This window comes from Rhinolophus ferrumequinum, chromosome 22 (assembly GCF_004115265.2).
Source record: "Rhinolophus ferrumequinum isolate MPI-CBG mRhiFer1 chromosome 22, mRhiFer1_v1.p, whole genome shotgun sequence".
Lineage (NCBI taxonomy): Eukaryota > Metazoa > Chordata > Mammalia > Chiroptera > Rhinolophidae > Rhinolophus > Rhinolophus ferrumequinum.
The window spans coordinates 14789915-14816442 of NC_046305.1; the positions used below are offsets into that span (position 1 = coordinate 14789915).

At 42.6% G+C, this 26528-nt stretch overlaps 1 protein-coding gene across 1 annotated transcript in view; it reads left to right on the forward strand.

Moving 5' to 3' along the window:
- Positions 1-733: 733 nt before the first annotated feature.
- LAMC2 (laminin subunit gamma 2) overlaps positions 734-26528 on the forward strand; it is a 52706-nt gene continuing 26911 nt past the window's right edge. The window contains exons 1-3 of the mRNA XM_033091943.1: positions 734-981; positions 18056-18244; positions 25258-25393. Coding sequence (XP_032947834.1) covers positions 903-981; positions 18056-18244; positions 25258-25393 — 404 coding nt within the window. The 5' untranslated portion in view covers positions 734-902. The remainder of the gene's footprint in view (positions 982-18055; positions 18245-25257; positions 25394-26528) is intronic.

The following is a 26528-nucleotide window of genomic DNA, read 5'->3' on the forward strand; positions in this document are numbered from 1 at the left end:
GGAGAAATATGCTCTGAGCTGTAAAAGGACTAGGAAGTGTGAATCCTTTTTCTTACTCAATTCAACACAACATTTATTTTGCAGCAACTACGAGCTGGATGCTGTACCAGTTGTTAGGAAAGCAGAGTGATATCTAGCCTTGCTAGGGATGCCCACCGATCCGCGGGGAGTTAATAGACCAGGACATCAGGAAGTGATGGGGACTGAGGAGAGGAACCCTTGGTCCAGCCTGGTGATGGTGAGGGAAGGAATTAGGTGTCAGCAGAGTGGGTGGGCTGGGGTAGGGCTGCTGTGTTTCCGAGAGAGGTTGAGCCTAGGCAGGAGGAAACATTGGACCCTGTGATCACTCTCGGACTGGCCTGTTTTCCTTGATATCTTTTAGACCAGAGCTGATCAGGGCTGCCGACTTATTTCTGAGTTTGTGCACTTGGGACTGGGCCTCCCAGTTTGAGGAAGGGGCAGGCTGCTAGCTACCTGTGTGAATTCTGCCCTGGACCACCCCTGGAGAGAAGGAGGGCTCTGTGGGGTCTGGCACATTCCTGCAGGCTTCCTGGGCTGCAGGCAGCCTCTGCACCACACCCTTGGCCGGGCCAGGTGTTTGCGAGGGGGGAGCCCGGGGCTGGGGTGAGCGCCTTTACAGCTCGGTGTGTGCTGTTTGTCTGCCTCCCGAGGGCTGGGTCCTCCTTATTCACAGGTGAGTCACACCCTGAAACACAGGCTCTCTTCCTGTCAGGACTGAGTCAGGTAGAAGAGTCGATAAAACCACCTGATCGAGGAAAAGGAAGGCACAGCGGAGCGCAGAGTGAGAACCACCAGCTGCCAGGTGCCCGGCCACGACCCCTGCAGCAGCGGACGGTGCGCCTGCCGCCCGGCCCCGCCGGCCCCGCCGGCCCCGCCTGGCCATGCCCGCGCTCTGGCTGAGCTGCTGCTTCTGCTTCTCGCTGCTCCTGCCTGCTGCCCGGGCCACCTCCAGGAGAGAAGGTGAGTCGGCTTCCAGGAGAAAACGTCACAGCCCGGGGCTGTGAACTGGCCTTTCTGTGCAGACCGTGATGGCTGAACACACCTCCGAGGATATTCACTTTGTCCAAAACGTCTTTAGAGCACCTTCTTTCTCTCCCCCATCTGGGGCTTTTCCAGAGATGAGGTTTGAGTAAGACAAATACAACTATAGAAAGCTGTCTGCTTTAAAAATGCAAAGCCAGTAGGTGTGCCAAACCAGGGTTTTCCTTACTTGAACAATGTTTCTTGAGTGCTTTTTTTGATCCAGGGGCCCTTGTTGGATCAGTAATATGTCGGTGTATAAACGCTTTTCCCATTGTGTGTTTTTATTGCTGGGATTTTGGTGGGAATGTTTTCTGTGATTGTGAACACCACCAAGATTGGAAATGAACCTCTTCAAAAATCCTTCTGGAATTCCATTTCATCTTTGGAGTGGCAAATCAGCCTTAACAGTCTTAACCATGCTTTATTTTATATAACATGACTTTTTGTGGTATTTTCACATGGTATTCATTTAGCAGACATGTATTGGGAATGTATGTCATAGATCGTTTGATCTTAGCTAGGGCACCCAATGACTGTTATGTCATGAGAAGATCAGCTGATATAAACAAAACTTTCTGAGAGCCTAGCAACTGTTTACTGTACGCATGTGTCAGCTAGGACAACACATAACGGGTGTTTTCCTTGTCACTTAGTTTTACCGATGATGTTTGCCTGTGTAATTACCCTGAAATTTCAGGTTTATATTGCTTCCTTGCACCTGATGGCATTTGAAATAATCATTTCAATATGTTCGAGACCCATTTTCACACATGTGCAATGTGTACACGTCCACAATGTAAAGACAGACACACATGCATATGGGGTCATCTTAGATAGTCCATTGACTACCGTGCAGTCTGGGTACTGCTGGCCTGAATTGCATTTGAATGACATGAATATTTTAGCATGTGTTTGAACGCATTGATACAGTCCTTTTCTGTTTTTAAAATAGTCTCAGAATTAACTGTCAACACACCATTGTGACTACCATTTTAAAAACTTTTCACCAAAATGATCACGTAGGTTAGGTTCCCTTAGAGTTAGGAGAGTCTTAACCGAGTGAAATACATCCTAAAAGTAAGGACAGTCTCTGAATAGTAGAATTCAAAGGGACTGCTTATAGATCAACTACTAGAATCCCTTGGCTTAAAAAAATGAAAAAATGGAAATAGATTTGTGCAAAGCCACAGTGTGGGCAGCAACAAGGATGGAACTTGACTTGGGGGATCTTAGGCTGCAACTTTGGGGGTCACATTGCAAAAGTAATAGGGGAACAAGGTACATGTTTTACATATTGGGTAATTATTGAAGCAATGTCCCCCTTGGCTGTCATTGAGGGGGTGTGTGTGTTAGCATTATTTAACAGAAGTCAATATGTAGGATGTTATCAATCGTTTAATAAAATCAGACTCTCACTTCTTCTCATGGAGGCCCAGTACTGAGCATTCCATCTAGACCACTAAGTCAGAAACAGTGTTCAGGCCCGTTTCCAGACATACCCGCCCTCGGAGATGGACCACTTTGACATATTAAGCTCCTTCTCAAAGAGCTTCAGTTTGGGGTCCAATAAAAGTGTGAAAAGTTTGGTGTCGGGGTAGATAGAGCACACCTGCTTATCCATTCAAGGGCTGCTGGAAGTTGGACTGAAATTATGGTACCTACCACCTTCCAAAGTGACCCACATTTGTGTGTCTTGTGGGTTACACACATGAGAGTCTAAAACAAGGACGTCGCTTCTTGGTTGTTTCCTTGCAGGCAAAATTATGGTGTTAGATGTAATCAGTGAGATTTTCAGGGTTGGTCTCAGCTAAAGCACAGGTTTTAGAGTCAGTCTGACCTGGCTTCAAATTGTGCCTCATTCACTTACTGGTTCCTTATAAGTAACCTTTCAGGCTCCTCAGTTGCTTGGAGTCTGCTTCTTCACCTGTTGAATGGAGGCAATAGTACTGTGTAATCTTGTAGAGCTGTTGAAAGGATGAGTGATGATTGTAAAAATGCCTTAAGATGCCTAGCACCACTTCTTTACAAAGTCTGAAGCTGACAGCACGGGTGTCGTGAACTCAGCTGACCGGAGATCAGTGCGGAAGATAAGAACTCCCCTTTAGGAGCTCACAGGTGGCTTGAGAGAAGGTGGCCTCTAGGTCCAGTGGTCTGGGCCGTAGTTCACATGGGGAGGTATGACTGGAGAAGGAGCTAGAGAAGATAGCAGTGTAGCCAAGAATCCGGTTGTGGAGAGCCGTACGTGCCAGGTTGTGCGGTTAGGAGAGTGCCCTGTCGGCACAGAAGAATTACAGGTGGTTTAGAAGCAGGGCTGGGCGTGGTCCGATTCGTGTTTTAGAAGGATCACCCACTCCAGGGTTTAGAAGATGGAGTTGAGCTGGGAGACGCCGATAAGCGGCCATTGCAATAATCCAAGTGGGAGAGGATGAAAGCTTTCATCACGGTGGTGGAAATAGCAAAGAGGAAACAAGTTATAGAGACATTTAGAAGGTAAAATCGAAAAAAATTGGTGATCCAATGAGTGTGTGTGTGTTAGGAATACAAGTAAGGGAAAATAATGAGAAACAGGGATGAGTCTAACATGAGTCCAAGGCTTCAGGTTTGTGTGAATGGTTGGACAGTGATGCCATTAACGGAAATGAGGACGATAAAAGAAGGATCAGATTTGGGGGCAAGGTTGAGCCGTGAAGAAGAGGGAGGAAGTACCTGTGGGGACCTGTTGAATTTGAGATGAGAATGAAGGTGTCCCACCGTCCCAGTGAACAACTGGAACCCTAGTTTTGAAGTTTAGAAGAAAAGTTTGAAATATAAAGTTAGGAGCCCAAAGGTGGAAAGCAAAGCTTTGACAGTAGAGGAGACTACCTGGGACATAGAGGTGAAAGAAACCTCAGCACTTACCAAGGAGTTAGAGGAACAATGAAGGAAATCAGGAAATACGAGCATCGAAGTCAGAGGAGAGTGAAGAAAGAGGGGTGTTTGTTAGCCAGAGAGTTAACCAGAGTTTCAACAATGTAGGTGTAATCAATGGTATTCACCTATAAAATATAAAGATACAAAGATGAGGACTGAAATGTGACACCACTGTTGGATTCAGCCGTCAGGTAAGTTTTGAAGCAATTGTTCTAGACTGGTGAGCTCAGAATCCAAGATTATTATAGATCACTAATGTGGTTTCTCCCATGGGCTGGTGCTGAAAAACAGGTGCTATCGACAGTGGAAAGGACCTCTGGAAAGGTTTATATTCTCTCATAGAGTCTTACTTAAATTTTTAAAGTGGCATAGCATCATGCATAAGAGAGCAGGCTCTGAAGTAATACTGTGTAGGTTCAAATCCTGGCTCCCCCATTTACCAGTTGTGGGATTTAGGCAAGCTACTGCTGCTGTTATTCAGTTTCCTCGACTCTAAGATGAGGGTAATAACTGGTTGCGATGGTTACATATAAAGCACTTTGCACAGTGCCTGGTAAGCACTCCCTATATGTGCAACGTTATAGTTATCTCATTAGCTGGCCTGCTGGTCCTGAATGCCAGGATGCTGACTTCTGAGTTTCAAAGGGTAACATTTTTGAAGGCTCCTTGAATTAGCTCAAAAAGGTGAAGTGAACCCTAAGTTTTACCCGGTAAAACAAGTAGAATACCTGAGAAGGAACCCAAAGCAGATTGGACTTTCAACTTTGGATTTCGTATCATTTCTTCCCCTTGCCTTTTGCCAACCAGACCTTATCACATACAGAGTCAGCAAATGTGCTGCCCTTTGGAAGGTGACCCCACAGAAGGTGGTCTCTCACTTCTCAGTGGGAAGATCTGCACCCCCACTCACCCAAAACAGGGGGGTTTTGGCCAACTTGATTATGAAAACATTTAGCAATATAGATGCAGTCTCACATGTCTCTTTATGTTCAATTTAGTAAATTAGTTACACAAACATTTCAAGTCACATAATTTATAAAATAATAACTTAGAATTATTGGTTAATTCATTCACATTTCATGAAGTAATTATATTCAGATTCTTCCCATTCATCTTTAGCATTTCTAAAGCCACTTTAATACAGTTTCTTCTTCTCTTCGAACTAGGTGGCTTGAGATACAGCTCTGTTTAAGTCTGTTTTTGATGCCGTCACTGGAAAGTACACCATTTTCAAAACATTTAAAAATTGTCCTTAAGCACACATTGGGAGCTTCACAGCATAATAATCTTAAAAGGCTTATTTATAACTTTCAGAACTGGCAATTGTGAGATAATGAAAAATTATGAGAATTGTGTTCGATACCTGGGCCTCTTTCTTACGGATAGGTATCCAAAACATTGAATGAGGTTATTTCAAGTTCACGTGTCTTCCCCAAACAACACTTTACTATTAAAATAAAGTATTTGAGAAAGTGTCCTATGATATAAGAGATTTTTTTTTTAACTTTTTATTTATTTAAGTGTGTTTTTCCAGGACCCATCAGTTCCAAGTCAAGTAGTAGTTTCAATCTAGTTGTGGAGGGCGCAGCTCCCAGTGGCCCATGTGGGGATTGAACCGGCAACCTTGTTGTGAAGAGCACCATCCTCTAACCAACTGAGCTAACCAGCTGCCCCCAAGAGATTTTTGAAAAGACTTAAATGGGACCTTTTTTTTTTCCCGGAGAGAAAAAAAAAAATTGAAAAATAAAAACCTTTACCTTATGTTCAAGTGTGTACAATAACCAGGAGGATTGAGTTGGGTTGGAGTGTAAGCTGGAAATTTCTATGTCGGCTTAAATTCTGGACGTCCTGAACTGAGGGTAGCCAGCCACTGGTTTAGCTCTGCTCGTTCAAGAAGGTGAGGAAGAATGTTGATTTGTGATCAGTGTTCATGGGAAAGTCAGGAGCGTGAAATTAAGGTGTCACTCCTGGGAACAGTTTTCCCATTTACGTTTTTAGTGGCTCAATGGTATTGACATGTTTGTTGTTGTTGTTTTCCATTCCCTAGAGAAATTGGTAAGGATGAGACTTGAATCGTCTATTACAGGCCAGTATTGAAATAGGAGCCTCACAGATTCTGGAATATTCTAATTTAGTCACAAATTAGACCTGGTAGATTACCGAATCACGACTGAGCTGTGTTCTAATATAACCTCTAGATACATGATGTAATATTTGAATTCTATCCAAAGCCAAAAGCTAAGTCTTTCTGTGTCTGGGGGTGACTGTATGTCTGTGTATGTGCTCTCCCCAACAAACATGGGCTCCTTACGTTACAATTAGGCAAGAAGAAAAGAATGGTTCTTCCTCCGACACCAGTCAGTGCCAGGGCTTGAGTCCTCCCTTTCTGCTGTATCAGAGGAGAGATGGAGAATTCTTACAGAATTCCAGCTTTTTTCCCCCCAGATTTTATTTTTATTTATTGTGTGAGTATGGATCGTCACATTCTAAAAATGTTAAATTGCAGCCAAATCATTTCCCACACTAACTTAAACATGGGAGAAATTGTACAAATCTTCAGCTGCATTTGTGTGGGGCATTTCTTATAAAAAGGTTTGCACGTTTCACCACGTTCTTGGCTTATGGCAGCATCATAGAATTAAAGGAGAATGGACCTTGGGGGTTCTCTACAAGAGCCTCTCATTTTATAGATGAGGAAAATGACACACAGGGAGGTAAAGTAATTACAAATTCTCACAGCTGATTATAGCAGAGCTGGGTTCCAGCGCGTGTCCTCCTCATATATTAGTGGGAATATGGAGGCACAGAAAAGCAATTGCCTTGACAAGACCCATGCAGTTAGTAGCAGGACCAGATTTCAGTGGCTAGTGTATTGTACTTTAGCAAGCTACCTCCTTGGCTTATTTCTCATTCTTACTAAGAATTTTCATTTCAATTAATTGTCAGACTTGATGGAATCTCGACCTATTGTTAAGAGTATCCCTTATGTCTCTAGCTGGGACATCTATGTTTTGTCCATTCACAAGTTTCTATTTGTGCATGTGAGCCAATATAGTGGCTGCTCCTTCAAAAATGTGAGAACAACAGGTTAAAAAGAAGCGCAAACTCTAGTTTGTGGGGCACGGACAAGAGAACCGATTTCAAATGACCAAGTTTTCTCTCTCTCTCTCTTTTTTTCCTTTTTTTGGTTCGACTCTATTGTCAGATTTTCATATAGCTGGGAATTGACCAAGTGGCTCAGTTAAAAAAAAAAAAAAAAAGACAGTTGAGGGATAAGCCTTTCAGGTTTACCAGTCAGTCATTTTTCTTCAATGACTGCTGACATTTGAATCTATAGAGGCATATGTGTGTCCAGAGGTTATTTTTCTCTCCCGGGTAGAGACCACTGGTATTAGTGGGAGTCTTTCAGGATGGGCTCCGTTTCAGTCAGAACATTGACCTTGGAAGCTTTACGCATATTGACTGCTGTTTCAAATCACTACCTATTTTGCTTTCGGTAAAAGGGGATTCCTATTATTCTAAAGACCATTTCTCATCACAATGGTGCAGAGTCAGCATGCACATGCCTAAATGTGTGTATCTTTGTGAAAGGATATGGCGATGGCAAAATATCATGGCTAATCTCCTTGTACAAAAATATAGTGTTTGTAAGAGGTTTAAAGAGGCAGAATTATTAGGTAACTTTCTTTTTAAGGAGCCAACAAAACACAAATGGAAATGATTGAAAAACCACATGTAATATATACTCCGAAAAGCATTTCAGTACAAATCAGAATTTCCTTTTTTAAAATTCAGATGCCTCATACATGATTTCTGTACTTTTGGTCCTCATTTTGGTGTCACCTCTAGCTGTCCTAGACTCTCTAATTTTCTTTACTTCAGCTGCTTCTTAAACGGGCATATGACACCTTTTGCTGGACCATGTAGGAAATGGTCCATGAACACTGGGCTCTTTGAATAACAGTCAAATGTGCCTTCTGTGTTGGAATGTTTTTCTTTATAGATGATCTCATAGAAAAATAGAAAGCGCTGTTTCCTTGGTAAGAAGGGTGTGGGGTTACATGTGGGTAGTACTGTCATATAGAATCCTTACCGTGAACACTGCTGAGTCTCCATACTGCAGCTGACACCAGCTGTCTTGGAGTAGAGCCCTTACAAGTGCCAGGTGCCAGAGCAAGGGAGTCTCTCCTTCATCTCTTTTGTCCTGCACTTCTCTTCCCTTTCACCTTTGAATTCATTCAGACTGAGCTCTCAGCCTCCTCCTGGGCCCTCAAATCCTTTGCTAGTCAGACAAAAATTGGCGTCCCCAACCTCCTTGTTCACTGGGACTTTCTTTTCCTGTCCTCACTGGCTGCCTGGGCCCTGGTGGGGAGTTAGGGGAAGACATCTCCAGGTGGGGTCTCCCAGTGTCGTCTTCACTAGATTGAATTGCCTAAGTCCACATGTGCCTTTTCTAAGTCTAGGTTATAATAAAATGTGCTATAAACTGAGCGAAAATAGGTGACTCCTTTGAAGCCAGATTCTTTCAAAAATGTGGTGATCTCAGTTGCACTGGCTCTTGATAACTTCGGGCTATTTAGAGTTGAAACGACTTGCGCATATTTTATCATTCAAAGTGGCCGGTGGAATTAGAACACTGGTCTCTGTTGTCTCTCTGCTCTGAGCACTTCACGTTGCAACATTACTTACGTGGCTTGGGTATTTACATGTCTTGGGAAACAAATGGATCAGGCAGGATGTGGCACCAGTGGTTCTGGCTGCTTTGGCTGAAAACTATGGGGGAGAAAACTGAATTCAGTTGAAAGATTCTTAGTGAGGGGAGTGCCATTTCAGTTTTCTTAATTCTAGTTAGAAGACATATTGTGACATATGTTAAAAAGATAAAGCTGGAAGCAGACGTTCACACATTAAACCATAAAATTCAAGATCAGTTTCAACGATGATATGTTTAGATTTTGTTTTAAAGTGTTCACCCAATCTAAGAAGCATATTAAAGCTGGGGAAACTCTCACGTAGGAGGTTTCAAAACTAGGAAATACTTATGAGAATTGTCATCATCACAGGTAAGTGTAATATAATAAAAATACTCATCTTGTCATCTGGAGTAGCTCAGATTTGGAGACTTTGATTTTTTGAAATTTTAATTTATTTACTTAGAAAATTTCGATTCCAGTTTACAAGCAATATTATATTAGTTTCAGGTATGCAGCAAGGTGATTAGACTTTACATAACTTACGAAGTGATCACCCCGGTACGGAGACTTTGATTTTTGCAAATGAGGTGATTGCTTCCAGTGTTTTCGATACCAAACTGATAGATGTCAGGGGTATCTTGCCTTAGACCTCATAAGTAATGTGCAATTTGAGTATTTCTAAAAATACTTTACAGTACATTAGAATAGATTGCTACTTAAAGGCCAATTTCAATAGCTGTTTGTATTTGGGGAAAAAAGCGTTTGCCAGGTTTTTATTTTTTTTAAGTGAATATTACTATTCACAACTGTAATTTTATTCACCATTTTCAGTCTGGCTATTTACATGGAGGTGACAATTCCTCTTTGAGCATAAAAGGGTTATCAGTTTACATGAGGCCAGTTCTTTGACTCAGAGAAAGGGAATGATATCCAATAAGATACATCAAGATTTAATTTTCAGTGTAACTTCTTTGAACAAACGAACTAGAGGAAGGTGATGAGAATTGCTAGCTCCAACTTACCTCTCCCTGCCATGATGCTTCTCCTTTACAAAGCAAGAACGTAAAATAGCAGAGGCAGTAAAGACAAAAAGAAGTGTAAATGAAATGAATGGGAGAGAGGTGAAGATGTCCCAGTGGGGAGTGTTATATGAAATTGGGGTGGAAAGTAGATAGGATTAGACCATGGATGTGTTTGTAAGCAATGTTAAGAAATTCTGGTCTTTATCCTATCAGTAAAGGAAAGGCATCAGAGAGTTTTAAGCAGAGAGGTATTGGTAAAATTTGTATTTTGGTCAGGTTTTCTGACCACTGAGTGGAGGGAGGTAAGAGAAGTTGCAGGGAATTCAGTTAGGAAGATATTGCAGGCAAGGTGTGATTGAGGTTTGGTTTAGAGTGGCCACAGTAAAGATAGACTTGGACGGACTTGAGCTATTTAGTGGGTCATATCAATAAAACATGGTGTTGAATAGAATATAGGCAGGTGAGAACAATGGAGAACCTGTAAAGATAACTTCCAGCTTTCTGATTTGAAGGAATGACAGTCACGAGTTTGGTTTTACATGTTTTGTATAAAGAGCTTTGGAGACAACGAGTTGGAACTGTAAAGTGGTTGGCTGGGCATGGATCTAAAATTGAGAATGAAGTCTGGGCTAGCGAAAAATTTTGGCACATCAACGCTTATCGTGGTTATTAAAGCCCCTGGATGAGAGAGTTCTAGAATGAGAAGTAACGGAGGTCCAGGAGGTCCAGGAGCCTCGAGGAACACCAGCATTTAGAGTTGGGGTAAGGAGAGGAGACTGCCAAGACTTGGGTGGGGGTGGGGGACAAGGTCAGAAGCCAAGAAGATACCTGACAGTATGATACCACGGTATCCAAAGGAAGAGAGGTGCAAAAAGGAGAGAGAGAAAAACATGCAATGTCTCAGAAAGGGAATGAGGGCACAAAATGCTAGAAAGGAAGCCAGGGCACACACCTTTGCTCTAAATAAGGAAGAGAACTGAGTGCCATCTCCAAAGGGTTTATGCTTGGACTCATCCACAGGGGATTACAGGTAGCTTATTTTATAAACATGCTGCTCTTTAACTGAATCAGTATTAGTGTGCTAGGCAGCCGAAATGGAAGTGAGAACAGCAAAGCTCTACGTAATAGCAGCACACACTGTCAGGTTCAAACATGAAGCTCAAATTCCTAGCTCCTGAGATCGTCCCACACAGCAGCCAAGTGCACTACCTGTCGAGGCTGCCTGATCACTGCAAACTGATCTCACGGTCTCAAGCCTGCCTCCTTGCCTTGCCCCTCCTCCCGCGCAGTCCTAGGCTTGCTGCCCACTGAGATGGCAGGCAGACCGACTTTGCAGCTCCAGGCTGACAGATCACAGATGGGCAGGCAAGCCTGTGTCGAAATAGTTCATCCGATGTGAGCAGCAACCCGAAAGAAAGGCTCAGACGCTCCCTCTAACTCAAAGTACCATGTTCCTCTTACAATTCTTTCTGTTCCCATCTCACCATGGAGGTTTTTTGGTTGAAACATACATGTAGACAATGAAAACTTGGTATATTGTGTTGATAAAATTTCATGTTGGGTCCCCGGGAGAGTTCTGTATGTTCAGGTTCTTATTTGGCATTGTTTAGAGTCAGACTTCCTTCCTTCTTCCCGCCCTCTTTCCCTCCCTCCATCCATCCATTTTCTCATTCATTCATCCATCCACAGTCACTGTCCCAAGCCCTGTGTGAGGTCCTGTGGGGATGTAAACATATGAAATGCCATAGAGGAAGTAAGTCATGTACACAAATAATGATGACACAGGATAGAAAGTGATACTTGCGGGGTGGGGTATCACCCCACCATTCATCATTGCGGGGGATGAAGTCCTGCGGACACTCAGAAGGGAAAAGCTGTTGAAGGGTTATCAGCAGGAACCGTATACAACCTGACTTATGCTCTTAAAAAGATCACTCTGGTTGCTAAGTGGATTTAGGGAAGGTGGGAGCCCGTAGTGCCTGAGGCAAAGGAAATAGCAAGCCTAAGGGCCCCGGGGGTGGGGAAGAGCTTGGGGCGCCCCAGATACTTTGGAAGGTCTGCGTATTGGAGCCCAGGGAACAAGAGAGGGAAAGAGGCGTGAGATGAAGTTGCAGAGGTCAGCAGGGCCAGCTCTGCAGGGCTTTGAAAACTGTTTGGCTTTTTAATTTCGTTGTTACCGTTAGAGCACTGAAAACATGATAGTTGCATTAATTGTATGAAGATGGCATTTAGATCACCTTGGTGAAAAGAGCACGTGTTTTTAAGTTTAGAACAATACAAAGAGGACCTGCTTAAGCACAAATGATCAGATCAATGCCAAATGGTTAAACATTCTCGTAATCGCTTGCAAGTGTTTCCTATGGGAAATTTAAAACGAGGTCTGGGTGAACTGCAGTCCCTGACGGTGATTATTCCAAGGCCTTGCCCCAAGTACAACCCGAGGAAATATTTTTGGTTTCCTTCCATTCTCCTAAGGATGCAGCTTGGAAACAGCCTTTGCCCCGGTGCTTCCTGTCCCGACCTGTTGGAATAGTGTGTGTTTGAGTAGAGGGTGGGAGTGTGAAGGAGCCCCAGGGATTCCGCACACCTTGCTCCATTGTTTGCAGAGGGATTCTAGCAACTTGGACCTGCGTCTGGGGTGGGGGTGCAGGGGAGGAGTGTGGAGGGTGGTGGGCGGATCCGCCTGTGTCTGGCTGCCAGGCGGGCTTCTCTAAGAAGCACCTTGAGGGTCAGTGTGCTATTATAGTTATTATTATAATAAATACCTAAATGCCAAAGAAGCAGCATACAGCACAGTCAGACACAATTACCACCCAAGCTTTACTAGGAGGAAAAAAATAAGTAAAAATCGGAGTAAAATGACTCGGTTTTAGATATGCTAATGGGAGGCTTGAGGTAAACTAGGTGACTCTCCTTCCTTTAGCTGTAACCCAGACAATGATTTCAGGGCGTTGGAGTGAGGAGACAGAGGATAGGATAAAACCTTGAAGAGAGGTCCCTAGTTTGGAAATAGTACAAATGAATAGTCACATGAGAATAATGGATGGGACCTGGCACCTACAATACAGAGTTCAGTGAAAGATTGAACTTGATTCCTAGAACTTATAAGGCTTCAGGTCTGTTCAGAGTTTGAGTCTGATTTGTTTCTGTGTTTTCTGATGCATTGATATCTGAAGGCCAAGTCCTGGACCCATCCCTGTCCATGGTGAAATGAGGAAAACGTGGATAATGTGATGAGTGTTTGACAAAGCCCAATATGTATTAAGCAAATATATATTTTTAAATATCTTATTGGACACGATAAAACACGGGCAAATCCCCTTTTTGAAGTCTTGCTTCTTTATGAAGCCCCAGTGTCCAAGCACCCAGTGCAGCCTCCCTGTTAGGTGTGAAGTGATATTTATTAAATAAACAAAATCAATGTGCATGTCATTGATTAAGGGCAGGAGAAGGAAGGGGGAAAGGTGTAAGTATCCGTGAAATAAAATCTATCAATAAGGTAGAGAAAGGGACCTTATCAGGAGGTGCAAAAGAAAACCTGCAGCAACATGATAGGCAAATAGTGTGATATGTTTGTTATGTAAATAATTCATGATAATTTATAAGAAAAACATGGTGCCCAGTAGATAAATGGACAAAGGTCGTGAGCAAACCTATATCAAAATAGAAAGGAAACAGTAAACCAGCACATGGCACTTTTCAGCCCTTTCTTCTTACTCACTTTATCTCCCCCTAACTTTCTATTTCCTTTCTGCTTTATGTATTTCTCCTCATCAAGTATCACTATCCCAATATTCTCTCTCTGTTACTTGTTTATTTTCTTTCCCTCTAACTCCCATGAAAACTCGAAGAAGACTGGGCCATCTCTTGGTTTTGTTTACTGCTTTATCCCCAGTGCTTAGAACAGCTTGGCACATAGTAGATGCTCAATGTATATTTGTTGAATGAATGGATATTGATAAAAGGGACATGTTCAAGACCCCCATCTGTACACTTCCATCACTGGCTTTTGTGTCAAGCCTCCCTGGAAACTAGGGAACACATTCATGAAATTTGCTGCTGGCCCAGAATAGCAAGTAGATTACAGAATAAAAATCAAAAAAGTTCTAGACATAAGAGTGAATAAGGTTAAATGGAAAGGAAAGGAAAGTATAGTAAAAAACATTGTTAGAATTTCCTCCTGTTTTAAAAGGTTATTACAGGCTTATATTTAGGTTTATTAATCTTAATCAAATCATTGTATTATAAGTTACCAAGAAAGGCTGTTTTCTAGACTGGGCTTCTGTGGAGAAAAACATCCCCTCAGAGAACTCAGTTGGTTGGAGGAAGAGCATGACTGCTCAATATTGGTATTTGTATTTCTAAGGCACATCCAGAATACGTGAGGACACCTGGACTCCTTTAAGTGGTAGAAACACACCTAGGAGTTTCCTGAAGTTCCAGAAAACATTCATTCATTTGTTCATTAAAAACGCATTAGATGCCTGCTATGGACCAGGCCCTGTGCCATATACGAGGCCTTTCTTTTTCCTTTTTCTAAAGCATGAGATGTGCTTCCTTCCTGTTTGCAGGAATCAAATGCAAAGATGTGCCCAGCTTCATTTAAAAAATAAATTAAAAAAAAAATTTTTTTTTGGCCAACATTTAAAAATCAGTAGATTGCCAGACTTCTGTCTTCTTTAAACACTTAAGTGGAAACGCTGACTACAATAGGCGTCATTCCTGGGTGGCTATAATTGGCTGGGGTGACTGCTGCCCTTTCGCCCTTTTGGCAGAATCTCCCTGCTCCTTGTTGCCTTATCCCTCGTCTGACAGTGCCGTTTGGCAACCGCTGTGCCCATGGTAGTGGTTGGCCAGAAATTGGTCACAGAATAAAAAAGACCAGGCACAGACTATATGAGGCCCATTTTGTTCAGCTCAGTTGCAGGAATGTTCTGGAATTTTGAAATAACAAAGATTTTTTTGGTTTGTTTTTTTTCCCCTGTAGTGAGAATGAGTAATAATTGTTTTTAGGGAAGTTAGTCTCAATGTGGGAGATGATCTGAGAGAGACCATGTTGCAAATGCATCAGTGACAAACAGGATCATTCCGGACAAAAGGGCAAACTGTCTCCTCGCATCCTCTGGGTGTGAGTGTTTGGAAGACTCAATATTGAGCTAAGTGCAATGCAGCCAAGTGTTGAGCTGAGCGCAGCTTGGTAACTTCAAACTCCTGCAGACAAGGCTGGAGCTAGTGTCTTCATGGAATTCTTACATAAAGCAAACACAGGAAGCCAATACACTCGACAGACAGGAGGCCCCTGGGTCCTCTCACTCCAGCTAGCATAACCCCTAGCTTTAACAGAAACCCATTTGAGAGAGAGGAAGGTAGACTGCCAATAAGTTTCTAACCTGTCGGGCAAGTTCCAGAGTGGAGATGCTGGCTGAAGACCTCCTATGCTGGAACTATAAGGCATCTCCAAGGAAGTCTGTGAATTTAGAGGAAGAACACAGTTCTTTCAGAGTAGAGCTTTGAGGGAGAAAGGACAGAAGGAGTAGGAGATGGTAAAACATAATGACAAGGTTGTCTAGGTTTTAAATATTGCTCTAAATAAATAGATCATGAACTGTCCTTCTGAAGTTAACTATTACCAGCAAAACATTTTTTCTGACTGAGAAAGGCACAATGAAAAGTTTGTAATTATTTTAAGATTGCTTCACAAAGTTACCCAGGGCAGAGAGGGCATCAGCTGTCTGTGTAATCCAGCTAAGTAACTGCACAAGGGTTGTTGGTTGGTGAATTTAGCTCTTATACGTGCCTAACGATGTACTCGGCAGACATTTCACAGCACATGACAGCTGTGTGGCACATCTGTTTGAGATCCAAAAAACTCCGTTACACAAGCATTCATTGGGAAAGATTCGCCTTGGCTCCAGTACCGTGAAAAAGCCCTGGGAGTTTGAATGAGTGCAAACTTAATAGGCTGTAAGTTTAATGAAATGTTAGGCTGCATCCTCGGAATTATAATATCTAGTCTTGTTGTAAGCCGAGCTGTTCAAATCATGCTTGAATTACTGTAATAAATTCTGGTCATTTTAAGAAATATATTGAAAATTAGCATTTGCTCCTAGGAGCATCATCAAGAAGAATCTTGAAATCATGACATGGGAAATGGTTGAAAGGCTTGGAGGTGACAGGTCTCCGGTTTAACCTGAAGAAGACTAAGCAGGGAGATGCTATAGCTATTATACTATGTTCAGATATTCAAAGGCTTGGTTGACACAGTGCCTTGTAAAACAATGTCTGAAGTCAATATCTGATAAATAAATACATAAATGAAGAGGAGAGGAGGTGTGTGTCTGTGTGTGTCTGTGTGTGTGTGTGTGTGTGTGTCTGTGTGTGTGTCTGTATGTGTGTGTGTGTTGTTTTCCAGGGAAGAACAAGAACACATGGTAAAAATTACAAGGAAGAAGGCAGATTTGAAATTCTAAAAAATCGTTTGTAACAACCAGTGCTTCTAAAGAGGAATAGGAGATTGTACTAGATTAGCAAGGATGGGAGAGGGGGCTGAATTTATAAAAAGAATGCCTATGTGCAGTGATAAACCCGATCTTTGAGAAGCAGGGATGAAATGGAAAGGTAAGGGCTTTGTGTTTGGACAGACCTGGGAGGAGATTGTGTTTTTACCATGTAGCTGTGTGGCTGTAGGCAAGATACCCACTCCTTCTAAGCATTTGTTTCTTCTTCTGTTAAATGGGGATAATAAAACCCATATGAAAGGGTTATTGTGAACTGACGTATGTCAAGTCCAAGAAATAGAGTAGGCTCTGGATTGATGTTAATTGACTTTCTCTAGATTAGATGGCATCCAAATAGCAAGAGAGAGTTTTAGGAGCTGTTGCAAGGAAGTCACTTAGAAAGCTCATACCGTGTTTCCGCAAAAATAAGACTTAGGCAGACAATCAGCTCTAATGTGTCTTTTGGAGCAAAAATTAATATAAGACCCGGTCTTATTTTACTATAAGACCACGTCTATAATATAATATAATATAATATAATATAATATAATATAATATAATATAATAATAATATACTGGGTCTTATATTAATTTTTGCTCCAAAAGACGCATTAGAGCTGACTGTCTGGCTAGGTCTTATTTTCAGGGAAACACGGTAAGATTTATGTGGTCACCTTTGTTCCTTCAGAGCCTGACACAGCTTGTAAAGGGTAGCGGCCCCATATGTGTTGGCACATTTGCTGACTTTATTATCAGTACGCTGGGTAAGTCATGGCCCTAGGCACTTCCAGAAACAGGCTCTCCCTAGGGGTGCATGTCAGTGGACACAGTGTGCCTAATGGAAAGAAAGTGGATTTGGCATCAGAGAGGTTCAAATCCCAACTCTCCACTGGGTCAAGTTACTTAACCTTTCAGAGCTGCATTTTTCACTTCTGAGGCAATGCGTGTCTATGTGAGTGAGGGATAAAAGAGTGTAGGTGAAGGACTTGATATTCTTTTCTCAGTGGGATCCTCTCACCAATCCAGGAAGACAGATAAAGCCATGTACCTTTATAAGAGAAGAGTCAAGATTCAGAGAGTTCCAGGGATTTGCCTGAGAACATAGCAGAACTGATATTTGATCCATTTTTTTTTAACCTCAAAGCTTATCATCTTTCTCTTCTAAACAGTGACCGAAACAGTTTTTAAGCATCTGCTGTGTGCCAGGTACTATGCTAAGTATTTCCGGCTGTTTAGGTCCCACGTGGAAATGTCACTCCATGAGTCTCTGGAATATCCGCAGGGTAAACTTTCTTAGATACTCGGGAAAGGTTCTTCTTCATGATTCTCTTTGATACCTGGCTTTGGGAGGGACACGCAAGGCAGTGAGTGGGGGAGGAGACACCGGTCCAGAGAGCCGTATTAGGTCCTCTCTCAGCCTGGACCATCAGGGGAAGAGCAGATGCTGTGTGTCTTGTCCAGATGGCACCATCAGCTGTTGGGCAGCTGTGCCACCATGCACATGCTGGCAGTCCTGACGTCTTCTCCAGCCATCGACTTTATGGGGTTGCGTGGGATTTTAAAAATGAACTTGTTGCAAATATTCAATTCAGGAATTTTCCCATAAAAACACAGATTTTTGGTTTCTCTTGAGGAATTGTACAGTAGGTAACCCGGAATTCATGCTCTCCCAGGCCACACCCTACCAGCCCTGCATAACCGCTGCTACCTTTCGGTGAAGCTAGAACTGTCACAGCCCTCACCCGGCCCCTGTCGCTCACCTACTTTACTCCATCAAATAGTTGGGATTTATATAGTACCCATGCATAATTCATATGAATAATAATAGAACACCTGGGAGAATTGTGTCTGCATGTTTTGCTAACGATGTCTTGTTTTTCCTCCCCAGTCTGTGATTGCAACGGGAAGTCCCGACGATGCATCTTTGATCAGGAACTTCACAGGCAGACAGGAAATGGATTCCGTTGCCTCAACTGCAATGACAACACTGATGGCATTCACTGTGAGAGGTGCAAGGAAGGATTTTACCGACACAGAGAAAGAGACCGCTGCTTACCCTGCAATTGTAACTCCAAAGGTAGTTGGGGAAAAGGGCAAAGAAAGAGGGAAAAGGATAGAAGGAGGGAAGGAGGAAGGGAGGGAGAAAGAAACAAACAGACCAAGAGAGAAGTGTTCAACTTCTAGAACAATCGGGAACCGACCAGACACTGGTCTTTTTGATCAATTTCAACCTGAAAAGAAACATGTTTTTCTGAAGTGTAGGTAGTAGGAACCAGCTGGGGTCTTTAGGGCACAATGGCTTGAATTCTGGTACCAAGAGGCACAGGATTACTTTTCCTGAAAGATGACAATCTTTGACCCAGGGACAAAGGAAGCTTGCACTCTTCTAAGGATAGGTCCTTATATCCACAACCATCCCTTTGAACAACCTCTCAAAAAATAAGGAATTAGAGAGATCTGTTTCTGGTGCTGTGCTAAGTGCTAAAATAAGGGATTAGAGAAGGTGCTAGCACTATCAAGTGGTACTAATAGAAGACATAGGCAAAGAAATGGACAGATCAGAGTCTTTCGTAAGGTCGTTAACAAGAAAAAATAGAATTAACAAATAGAAGCACCTAACATGGTGGCTGGTTCATAGAAGGGCTCTTTCGTTTGTTTTTTAACCGTATGGCCCAGTTCTATATTCGCAGAACTGTAGGTAATTTGGGGGCACACGTTGTGCTATATTCATCGTGGGCGGACAGTAAAAACAAGTTAGTAAAAAAAAAGAGGGAGAGACAGGGAGTTCTGTTAAATATGTTGAGTTTTTGGGTTTTTTTAATACTACCTTATTTGTCTAGCATCTTGGCCGTATCTCTTTCATGTCTTTGCTAGAAAGTGTTTAATAGCATAATAAAATAAGTATCAACCTGCCTAAAGGGTATAGCCTAGTGCCTGGCCATGACTCAATGTAGCTCCATGGGGCCAATTCATAGCAGCAGCTGAAAGAATCTAAAGACAGGCAGATTTTAGTCCAGCCATGAGTTGCTGGTGGAGTGTGTTGGGGAGTCTTAGAGAAAACTGGGGAGACCCTGTGGTGATACAGACCCATATCCCAGCAATCACTTCCCTAATCACCAGAGTTGCTGTTATAATGTGGTTTGAGTTAGATTTGCTCAGCCTGGTGGCGTAGAATCAGCACCCAGAATCTTTTGGATTTAGCCAGTCTCCGTATGAATCGAAGAACTTCATAAAGAAAAACTAAGAGAAAAATTATTCCATTTTGGTGGGCGTTTAACCTCTCTGAAGAGCCCCCTCCCCTGAGGTTACGCGGCTTCACTGTGAGTCATTGATCACCCAAGTGATCAGTGAGGATATAATTAGAAGTGTAATTGCCTCAGCTGGAAAGCCTGGCCTGAAGACAAGGTTATTAGTCTCTGAGGAGACAAGGTCAGCCTGCAGCTTAGCGAAGAGAGATGGGAATGAAGGATTTAGCAAGTCATCTCTTCTTTTCATAGTGTGGTCCCTTGCCCACCCAGCAACGATGAGTCTGGCTCTTTCTTTTCCTTGGGGAACGACTATCCCCGACTCAGTGTCATCAAGCTGGTGGTAGGAAGTGGCGGAGCCTAGCAATGACTTCTATCTTGTATGACAGCTACCATGCTTTACTTGCTCACTCTGTGCCAGGGACTTTTCTAGATGCTTTCATGTCGCATTTCATTTCATCTTCACAAATAGCGTTATGAAGAGGGTGCTATTATTTTCATTTTTCAAATGAAGTAGTGGAGGCTGAGAGAGGGAGGCAAAGAAACCGGTGGAAGGTTGTAGAGCTAGGTGAGTTCCAGCCCCAGGTATGCTGATCGGGGATCATCATGTGATGGGATTTGGAGTCAGACGGCCGGGTTCAAATCTTGGTGCTACCACTCCTGCTGTGTCACTCTGGACATGTTCCTGAACCACTCGCCACCCCAGTGTCCTCATCTGCAAAAGGATATTCATGCTATTTACATCATGTGATCACGTGAGGATAAAATGATGTTTGGTAACACATGGTAGACAACTCAATGAACTGATGTCATTGTTTTTCTTATTAGGACAGAGGTCAGGGTCCCAATCCCCTGGAACGCTGGCTTTCTAAACAATTATATTCAGACATAGAAAGAAGCCTTGTAAAGGCCATAGATTTGGTCTGAAAGTATTTAATAACATTTTATTTATTATTATCATCCTGGCATTGGCAGTGAATTTTTCAAATATTTTTTTAACTGTGGGGAAACTGAGACTAGAAGAGTTAATGTATGGCCTGAAGTCTCCCCGCAAGCGAATACAAGAGCTAACGTTGTAATTTAGCTGTTCTGATCGGGAACTATTCCCTCTTACTCCTTCCAGGAGTAAGGAGGAAAAAAGTCAGAATGGTGTCTTCTTATCCCCAACAGCAGATAATGAGATACCCAGGAAAACCTTTGTGATAATATTTCCTACGATCTGGGTAATGCTTTATACTTTTCCAGAACACTTTCACAGACTGTCTTCTTTATGTAAGTATGACCACGCTCCACCCACCATTGCAGAGCTGAAGGACCTGAAGTTCAGAGCCTGGCTGCCCGGGCTGAGTGGCATCTTGGTGGCATAGCCTCTTCCCTCCATGTGCCACCTCCTACGATAAGTCTGCCACACAGATCACTAAACCCGTGGCACAAGTTTAATTCCCTGTCTGATTTCCCAGTCTCCTAATCAACGGGACGATATTTTTCACTTTCAGATGATAACCTCACAAGGAAATTTGTTGTATGTTCAATGTCCAGCGCAGAAGAATGCATCTTAGAAAAAATGCTATCATTCATGTTTAGTAAATGAAGCCAACGGCAATAATAATCCCCAAAGTGGTCACAGATTTGGATTTCACATCAATGTCTCACAAATATAGCAACTAGGCTTGTTTTTAGATGAGGACTTTGTGAGCTCAGCAATAAAGTTATCTTCAACTCTTGTAACCACAGGTGTAAGCCCTGATACCCTTTGGCAGATACTTTGAAATTCAAAGTGCGTATGCGTTTGTTCCTCCCATGACACCTAAATTCTTGAAATCTGTATGGATATCAATGATATTGGACTTGTTCTCTTAATTTTATTATTATATTTTTACACATCTATGACCCTGACAGTGGATTACTCAGACTATAACATTTGAGTTATTTAAAATGTCTTCAATAGTAATTATTGAATTACTATTAAATATAATGATTTAATAATAGTCATGTTAAAAATGCAAGGATATATATTTTGAAACGGTTTTCAAAAGGAAATTACTCTCCTGGTTTAAATTTTAAATATTAATAATTTTAGAATACCTTCCTGAATATGCAAATGCACGTATACGATTTATCTACATACGCCCTAAAAGTGTTCACTGGGACACGAAGTGGAAACAGGAAACTGTTCTTTATCTGTTCTTGAAACCCAACTGTTCACAGCCCCTACAAGTAGCTCGTGATGTAGGACTCAGGACCAGTGTCTTTATATTAATGAGATACTTTGAAAACCCAGTGCTATTATTTTGAAAGTTTTGGAGTATGAAATAAAGTAGTCATGTTCACAGTAAAAGCCTGTGTACTTTGCGAGACTTGAAAGAGACCTAGAGATAACAATATAAACTATATTTTTTGAGCACCTACTAGGCATGAGATACTGAATTTGTCACTTTTCATAGTTGAACTCAAAGTCTTAAAACAGCTCTACTAGGTCTAGGTAGTTAGCCCCTCTTAAAAGAAATGATGAGTAAGCCGTTTGCCAAGAACACACAGCTAAGTGTCAGAGCTGGTATTTGAAGAGAAATCTGCTGGACTTCAAAGACTGGGCTCTTTGCGTGACCCCCGGCTTCTAAAGCTGTATTCTCTAGATAATGTCCTATGGAACACTCTGTTCCTCAAGATAATAATAGGTGTTGTCTATAAGAATGTCAAATAATGTTTAGAACCACTGGCTTTAAAACATTAAACAAGCTCCATGCCTACTGAATGTACTATTATGTTATAAATCTCTGAAAGATTTAGTATGTACCATTTCCCAAACTCTTTTGAACACAGGATGCCGATTTTCATGAGGTAACTATGAATACCCCACAGAAGGGTGTTTTGTAGCGTACCATTTAGGGCTATGTGGTCCAAACCGAAAAGCAAAGTATAATCTTCTCCATCTCATAGGACTAATTCATTTCTGAGAAATTACTGTAGAAAGACTTTTCTTAGGTCAAAAGCATAATTTCCATTATGCTTTTGACCTAAGCATAGTGGAAATGATGCTTTTGACCTAAGAAAGCATAATTCAAGAAATCTCTCTTGAATACAATTTAGTTATTTTTAACACAAATGCGTGTTGATAACCAAATGGGGTTCTGAGTCCCAGATCAACACACATTTGTGTTAAAAACAACTAAATTGTATTCAAGAGAGATTTCTTCTATTTAATGTTACTTATCAGAGCGTAATTCAAAAAATGTCTCCTTCTTAGCTCTGTTTGCTGACTATAGAGCAGTGAGGGTGGAGGTGTCTAAATGCCAAACCGAGGCTTCTCTTCATTTTCATCTTGTTAAATCCTTTCTCACCTTAGACCCAGAACACTCTCCTGCACTCCTCCTTCTTTAACCCTCCTCCCTTGGCTTCTGCTGTCCTGAGACTTCTTCCCACTCTGGTCACACTTTCCCTTAATAATCGAGGTTCCACTTCTGTCCGAGGCACTTTCCCCCTCTCTCTATCTGCTCCCAGAGTAATCTCATGCTTCCTAATCCCTCTGAGTGCCGATGGCTTCTAGAACTTCATCTCTATCCTCTTCCTTGAGCTCGAGATGAATATTTCCACCTTAATATGCAACTAGAAACTCAAGTTCACCATGTCCAAAACTAAGCTCATTATTTCCTCGTGATTTAAGCTGAGATCCAGCTCTCCCTTCCCTTCTCTTTGGTAAATAGCGTTGCATTCCATTTTGTCATGTTCTCTTGGTATCATCCAGGTGACCCCCGCACGTATCATCCATTTCCCAAGAGTCACCAAAGTCTGTTCATTCTACGTCCATGGTGGCTCTCCCAATGTTTCCCTCTTCTTCTTCTTCTGCCCCAGACTCCTCTACTCAAGGCAATCATGTCACAAGACCGTTCCTCCCACAGGCTCCTGCGGTCCTCCCCTCCCCAAGCCATCCTGCAGATTACTCTAAGTTGTCTTCCTAAACTGCAGGTCTGACGGTTCCAGACCTGGTAGTACCCGATTATCCACAAATGGATCTGTAATCCTTCTGTCAGCTTTGAATTTACTAGTAGATATCAGGAGCTAACATATAGAAAGTGCCAACATGTCATGGGTGCTCAAAAAATGTAGCTTACACTGTTGTCATTGAGATCCCCTCAAGCCTTCCAAAGTTGAGTATTTGATAGAGTCTAACCGTGAAGGTGACTAATTCATTTCATATTCCACAGGTGGAATGTGAGAAGCCTTTATATAGGCACAGGCTCGATACCTTTATTGATTTGAATTAAAAGTTCTCCTAGTGAATTAGTGATTTGAATTAAAAGTTCACAGAAGGATAACAAATTCAAAGAAAAAAAGAAGCAACTGTGTAGTGTGCTGTTGGCTGTATAGAGCGTGGATAGCCTAATTATCATAATTAGGTCAGATATACAGATTATTTTCTAATTTTGCCAGCTGCAGGAAATTTTACAGTAGGTGAGGAATACTTCTAGCCAGCTTCCACCTCACCTGTTGGCTCCCATGTAAGTCCTTTCACAACGGCCGCCTCCTCTTTCTTGGCAACCATGCTTTAATCCTGTGGATTTGGGGGCCTCATCTTTGTGGCATGCACTGTCTGGGGTCTAGGGACGCAGCAGGGAACGTGAGCGGAAGTCATCATCAGAAAGCAGCGCTGAGGACTAGAGTGGGAGGGGGATGGATATTTTAGATGTGTGAGTCAGAGACTATTTCTCTAGAGAAGTGATCCTTAATCAAGACCTGAGGATGGGCCAAGTAAGGACGCCCTGGTGCAAGTGCGTTCCAGGCTCACGGAGCAGCAAGGGCAAAAGCCCTGAGGAGGGAAGCAGTTTAGCACCTTCTAGGACTAGACAGGGGAGCTGGACTTAGTGAAGATGGAGCTGGACTTAGGAGATGAGGTAAGAGAGATCGCGTCTTGGGGGCCGTGATATAGTTCGCATTTTATTCTGCATTAGAGTGGGGAACCACTAGAGGACTTAAACAGATGAATCATGTGATCTGAATTCCATTTTAAAAAGAGCTCTCTGCCTTCTATATAGAGAATGGAGTGAAGGGAAGTAAGGATGGAGGCAGGGAGGAGGGTGAAAGGTGGGGTTCAGGTGAGAGAAGATGGAGGCTGGAACTGGGGTAACAGCAGGGAGGTGGTGAGAAGTGGCTGGATCCCAGAGTGACACCTTTTGTTATCCCGAGAACCTTCTGTCTTTCATCAACACTCAATCTGAGAAGACTCACTTACAAGGAAGAGCACGTCTGTAAATTAATCCCAGGACAAGGTCTCTAGTGCTCTAGACCAGGTGAGATATACAGGTGCCTCCTTCTTCATGAGGGTGAGGCTCCAAGGATGAGAATTTCTACTCCTCCAGGTTGATGGAGATATTTTGGGTTAAGAGACCTTTTGTACTCTTAAAAATTCACACCATTCAGACACTGACCCTTAAAAGATGGCCAGTAATAAGGGGTCTGCTGCTCATTTTCTCATGCCCACTCTTCAAGGAGGACGACAATGCTCATTCACAGATTTTCCTTCCACTTGAGACCTCAAGGATTTCACAAGCTTCTCTTACAAAGCAGTAGCTTCCACCCTCCTTCGTGTTGAAATGAGGCAGAAATATAAAGGACAAGGCTTTCAGGAGTCATTTCCATTTCTTTCCCTGAAGAAGACATCCTTGGCTGTCAGAACTGTCCGTAGTGGGCAGATGCATACTCAGACGACGGGAGAGAATTGCTGGAAGTAGCAGGGGGCAGTGATTATTTAAAATTTATTGCGCTCCCATAGGGTGACGATTGCTTCCCAACACCATATAAATGATATATTTCCTCTTCTTCTTTCCTTGCCCCACCTTGTCGATCATAGGTTCTCTTAGCGCTCGATGTGACAGCTCTGGACGGTGCAGCTGTAAGCCAGGTGTGACAGGAGACAGGTGTGACCGATGTCTGCCAGGCTTCCACACACTCACGGATGCCGGGTGCACCCAAGACCAAAGGCTCCTGTAAGCACCTACACCCACCACTGCTGCCTCTGCCGTGAATAATGGCAATCACACGAACATTAGTGACCACTGACATTTCCCGAGGACCTACTATGTGCCAAACACTTCTATGAGAATTTCTTGGGGGTTATCTCATTTAACCCTCACAATAACCCTAAGAGGCTGGGATTCGAATTATACTTATGTTAAAGATAAGAAACGTAGCCCCTGAGAGGTTACGTAAGTTGCCCAATGTTACTGGTGAGGGTGGACCTAATATTCAGGCCCATCGTTTTGGCTCTGGAACCCACATTCTTCACCCTGACAATTGCCCCCCTTTAGATGAACTAGGATGGAGGTAAAAGATCTTCAGATTTTAACCTGGGACTCGTTTCAATCCAAATGACTTTGGAGGAGAACTTTTCTGCAGAATTTTCATCCCCATTTGTTTGAAGCATCCTCTATCCCTCTTTTCCGGAAGAAGGGGGAGCATGCCTTATAAATCACATAACCAACCTACAGACATGCAGAGCTGGCATCTAATGGCAGTGGAGCCATTAGCGAGAAGGCTACCTGCAGAGTCCTGTCCCCATTGCCCACTTTTCCAGCCCCTGCGCGTATGAGAACGGCCTTCCAGCCATGCTTGTACTCTTCTAGTTGTCAATGTCCCAAATCTCTTATCTTCAGGGCCCTTCCATAGATTGTTCTCTTCCAGCCTTCTGCTCTCTTTTGGACTATGTTTAGAGACGCTTCCCTGGGCCCAGTCTCCCTTTTGTAATCCCTTTAAAACATGAAGTAGATCATATCACTTCTCTGCTTGCAGCCCTCTGTTAGCTCCCCTTTCCACTCAGAATGAGATCCAAACTTATCCATGCCAGCAGGTCCTGAAAGATCTCCTCTCTCTCCACTCTCTCCTCTCTCTCTCTCCCCCCTCTCTCTCTTTCTCGAGAGAGAGAGACACAGAGAGGAGAGAGAGAGAAAGAGAGAGCGACAGAGAGAGACAGAGACAAATTTTTTTAATTTTCAAAATTAAATAATGAAAGATTTCATTTAGAAAACCTTGTCAAAAAAAACGCCACAAAAACAAAAAACATCAGCCAAATGTTTTTTTGGAATCAGCAATTCCAGTCTTAAGTATATACTTAAGAGATATGAA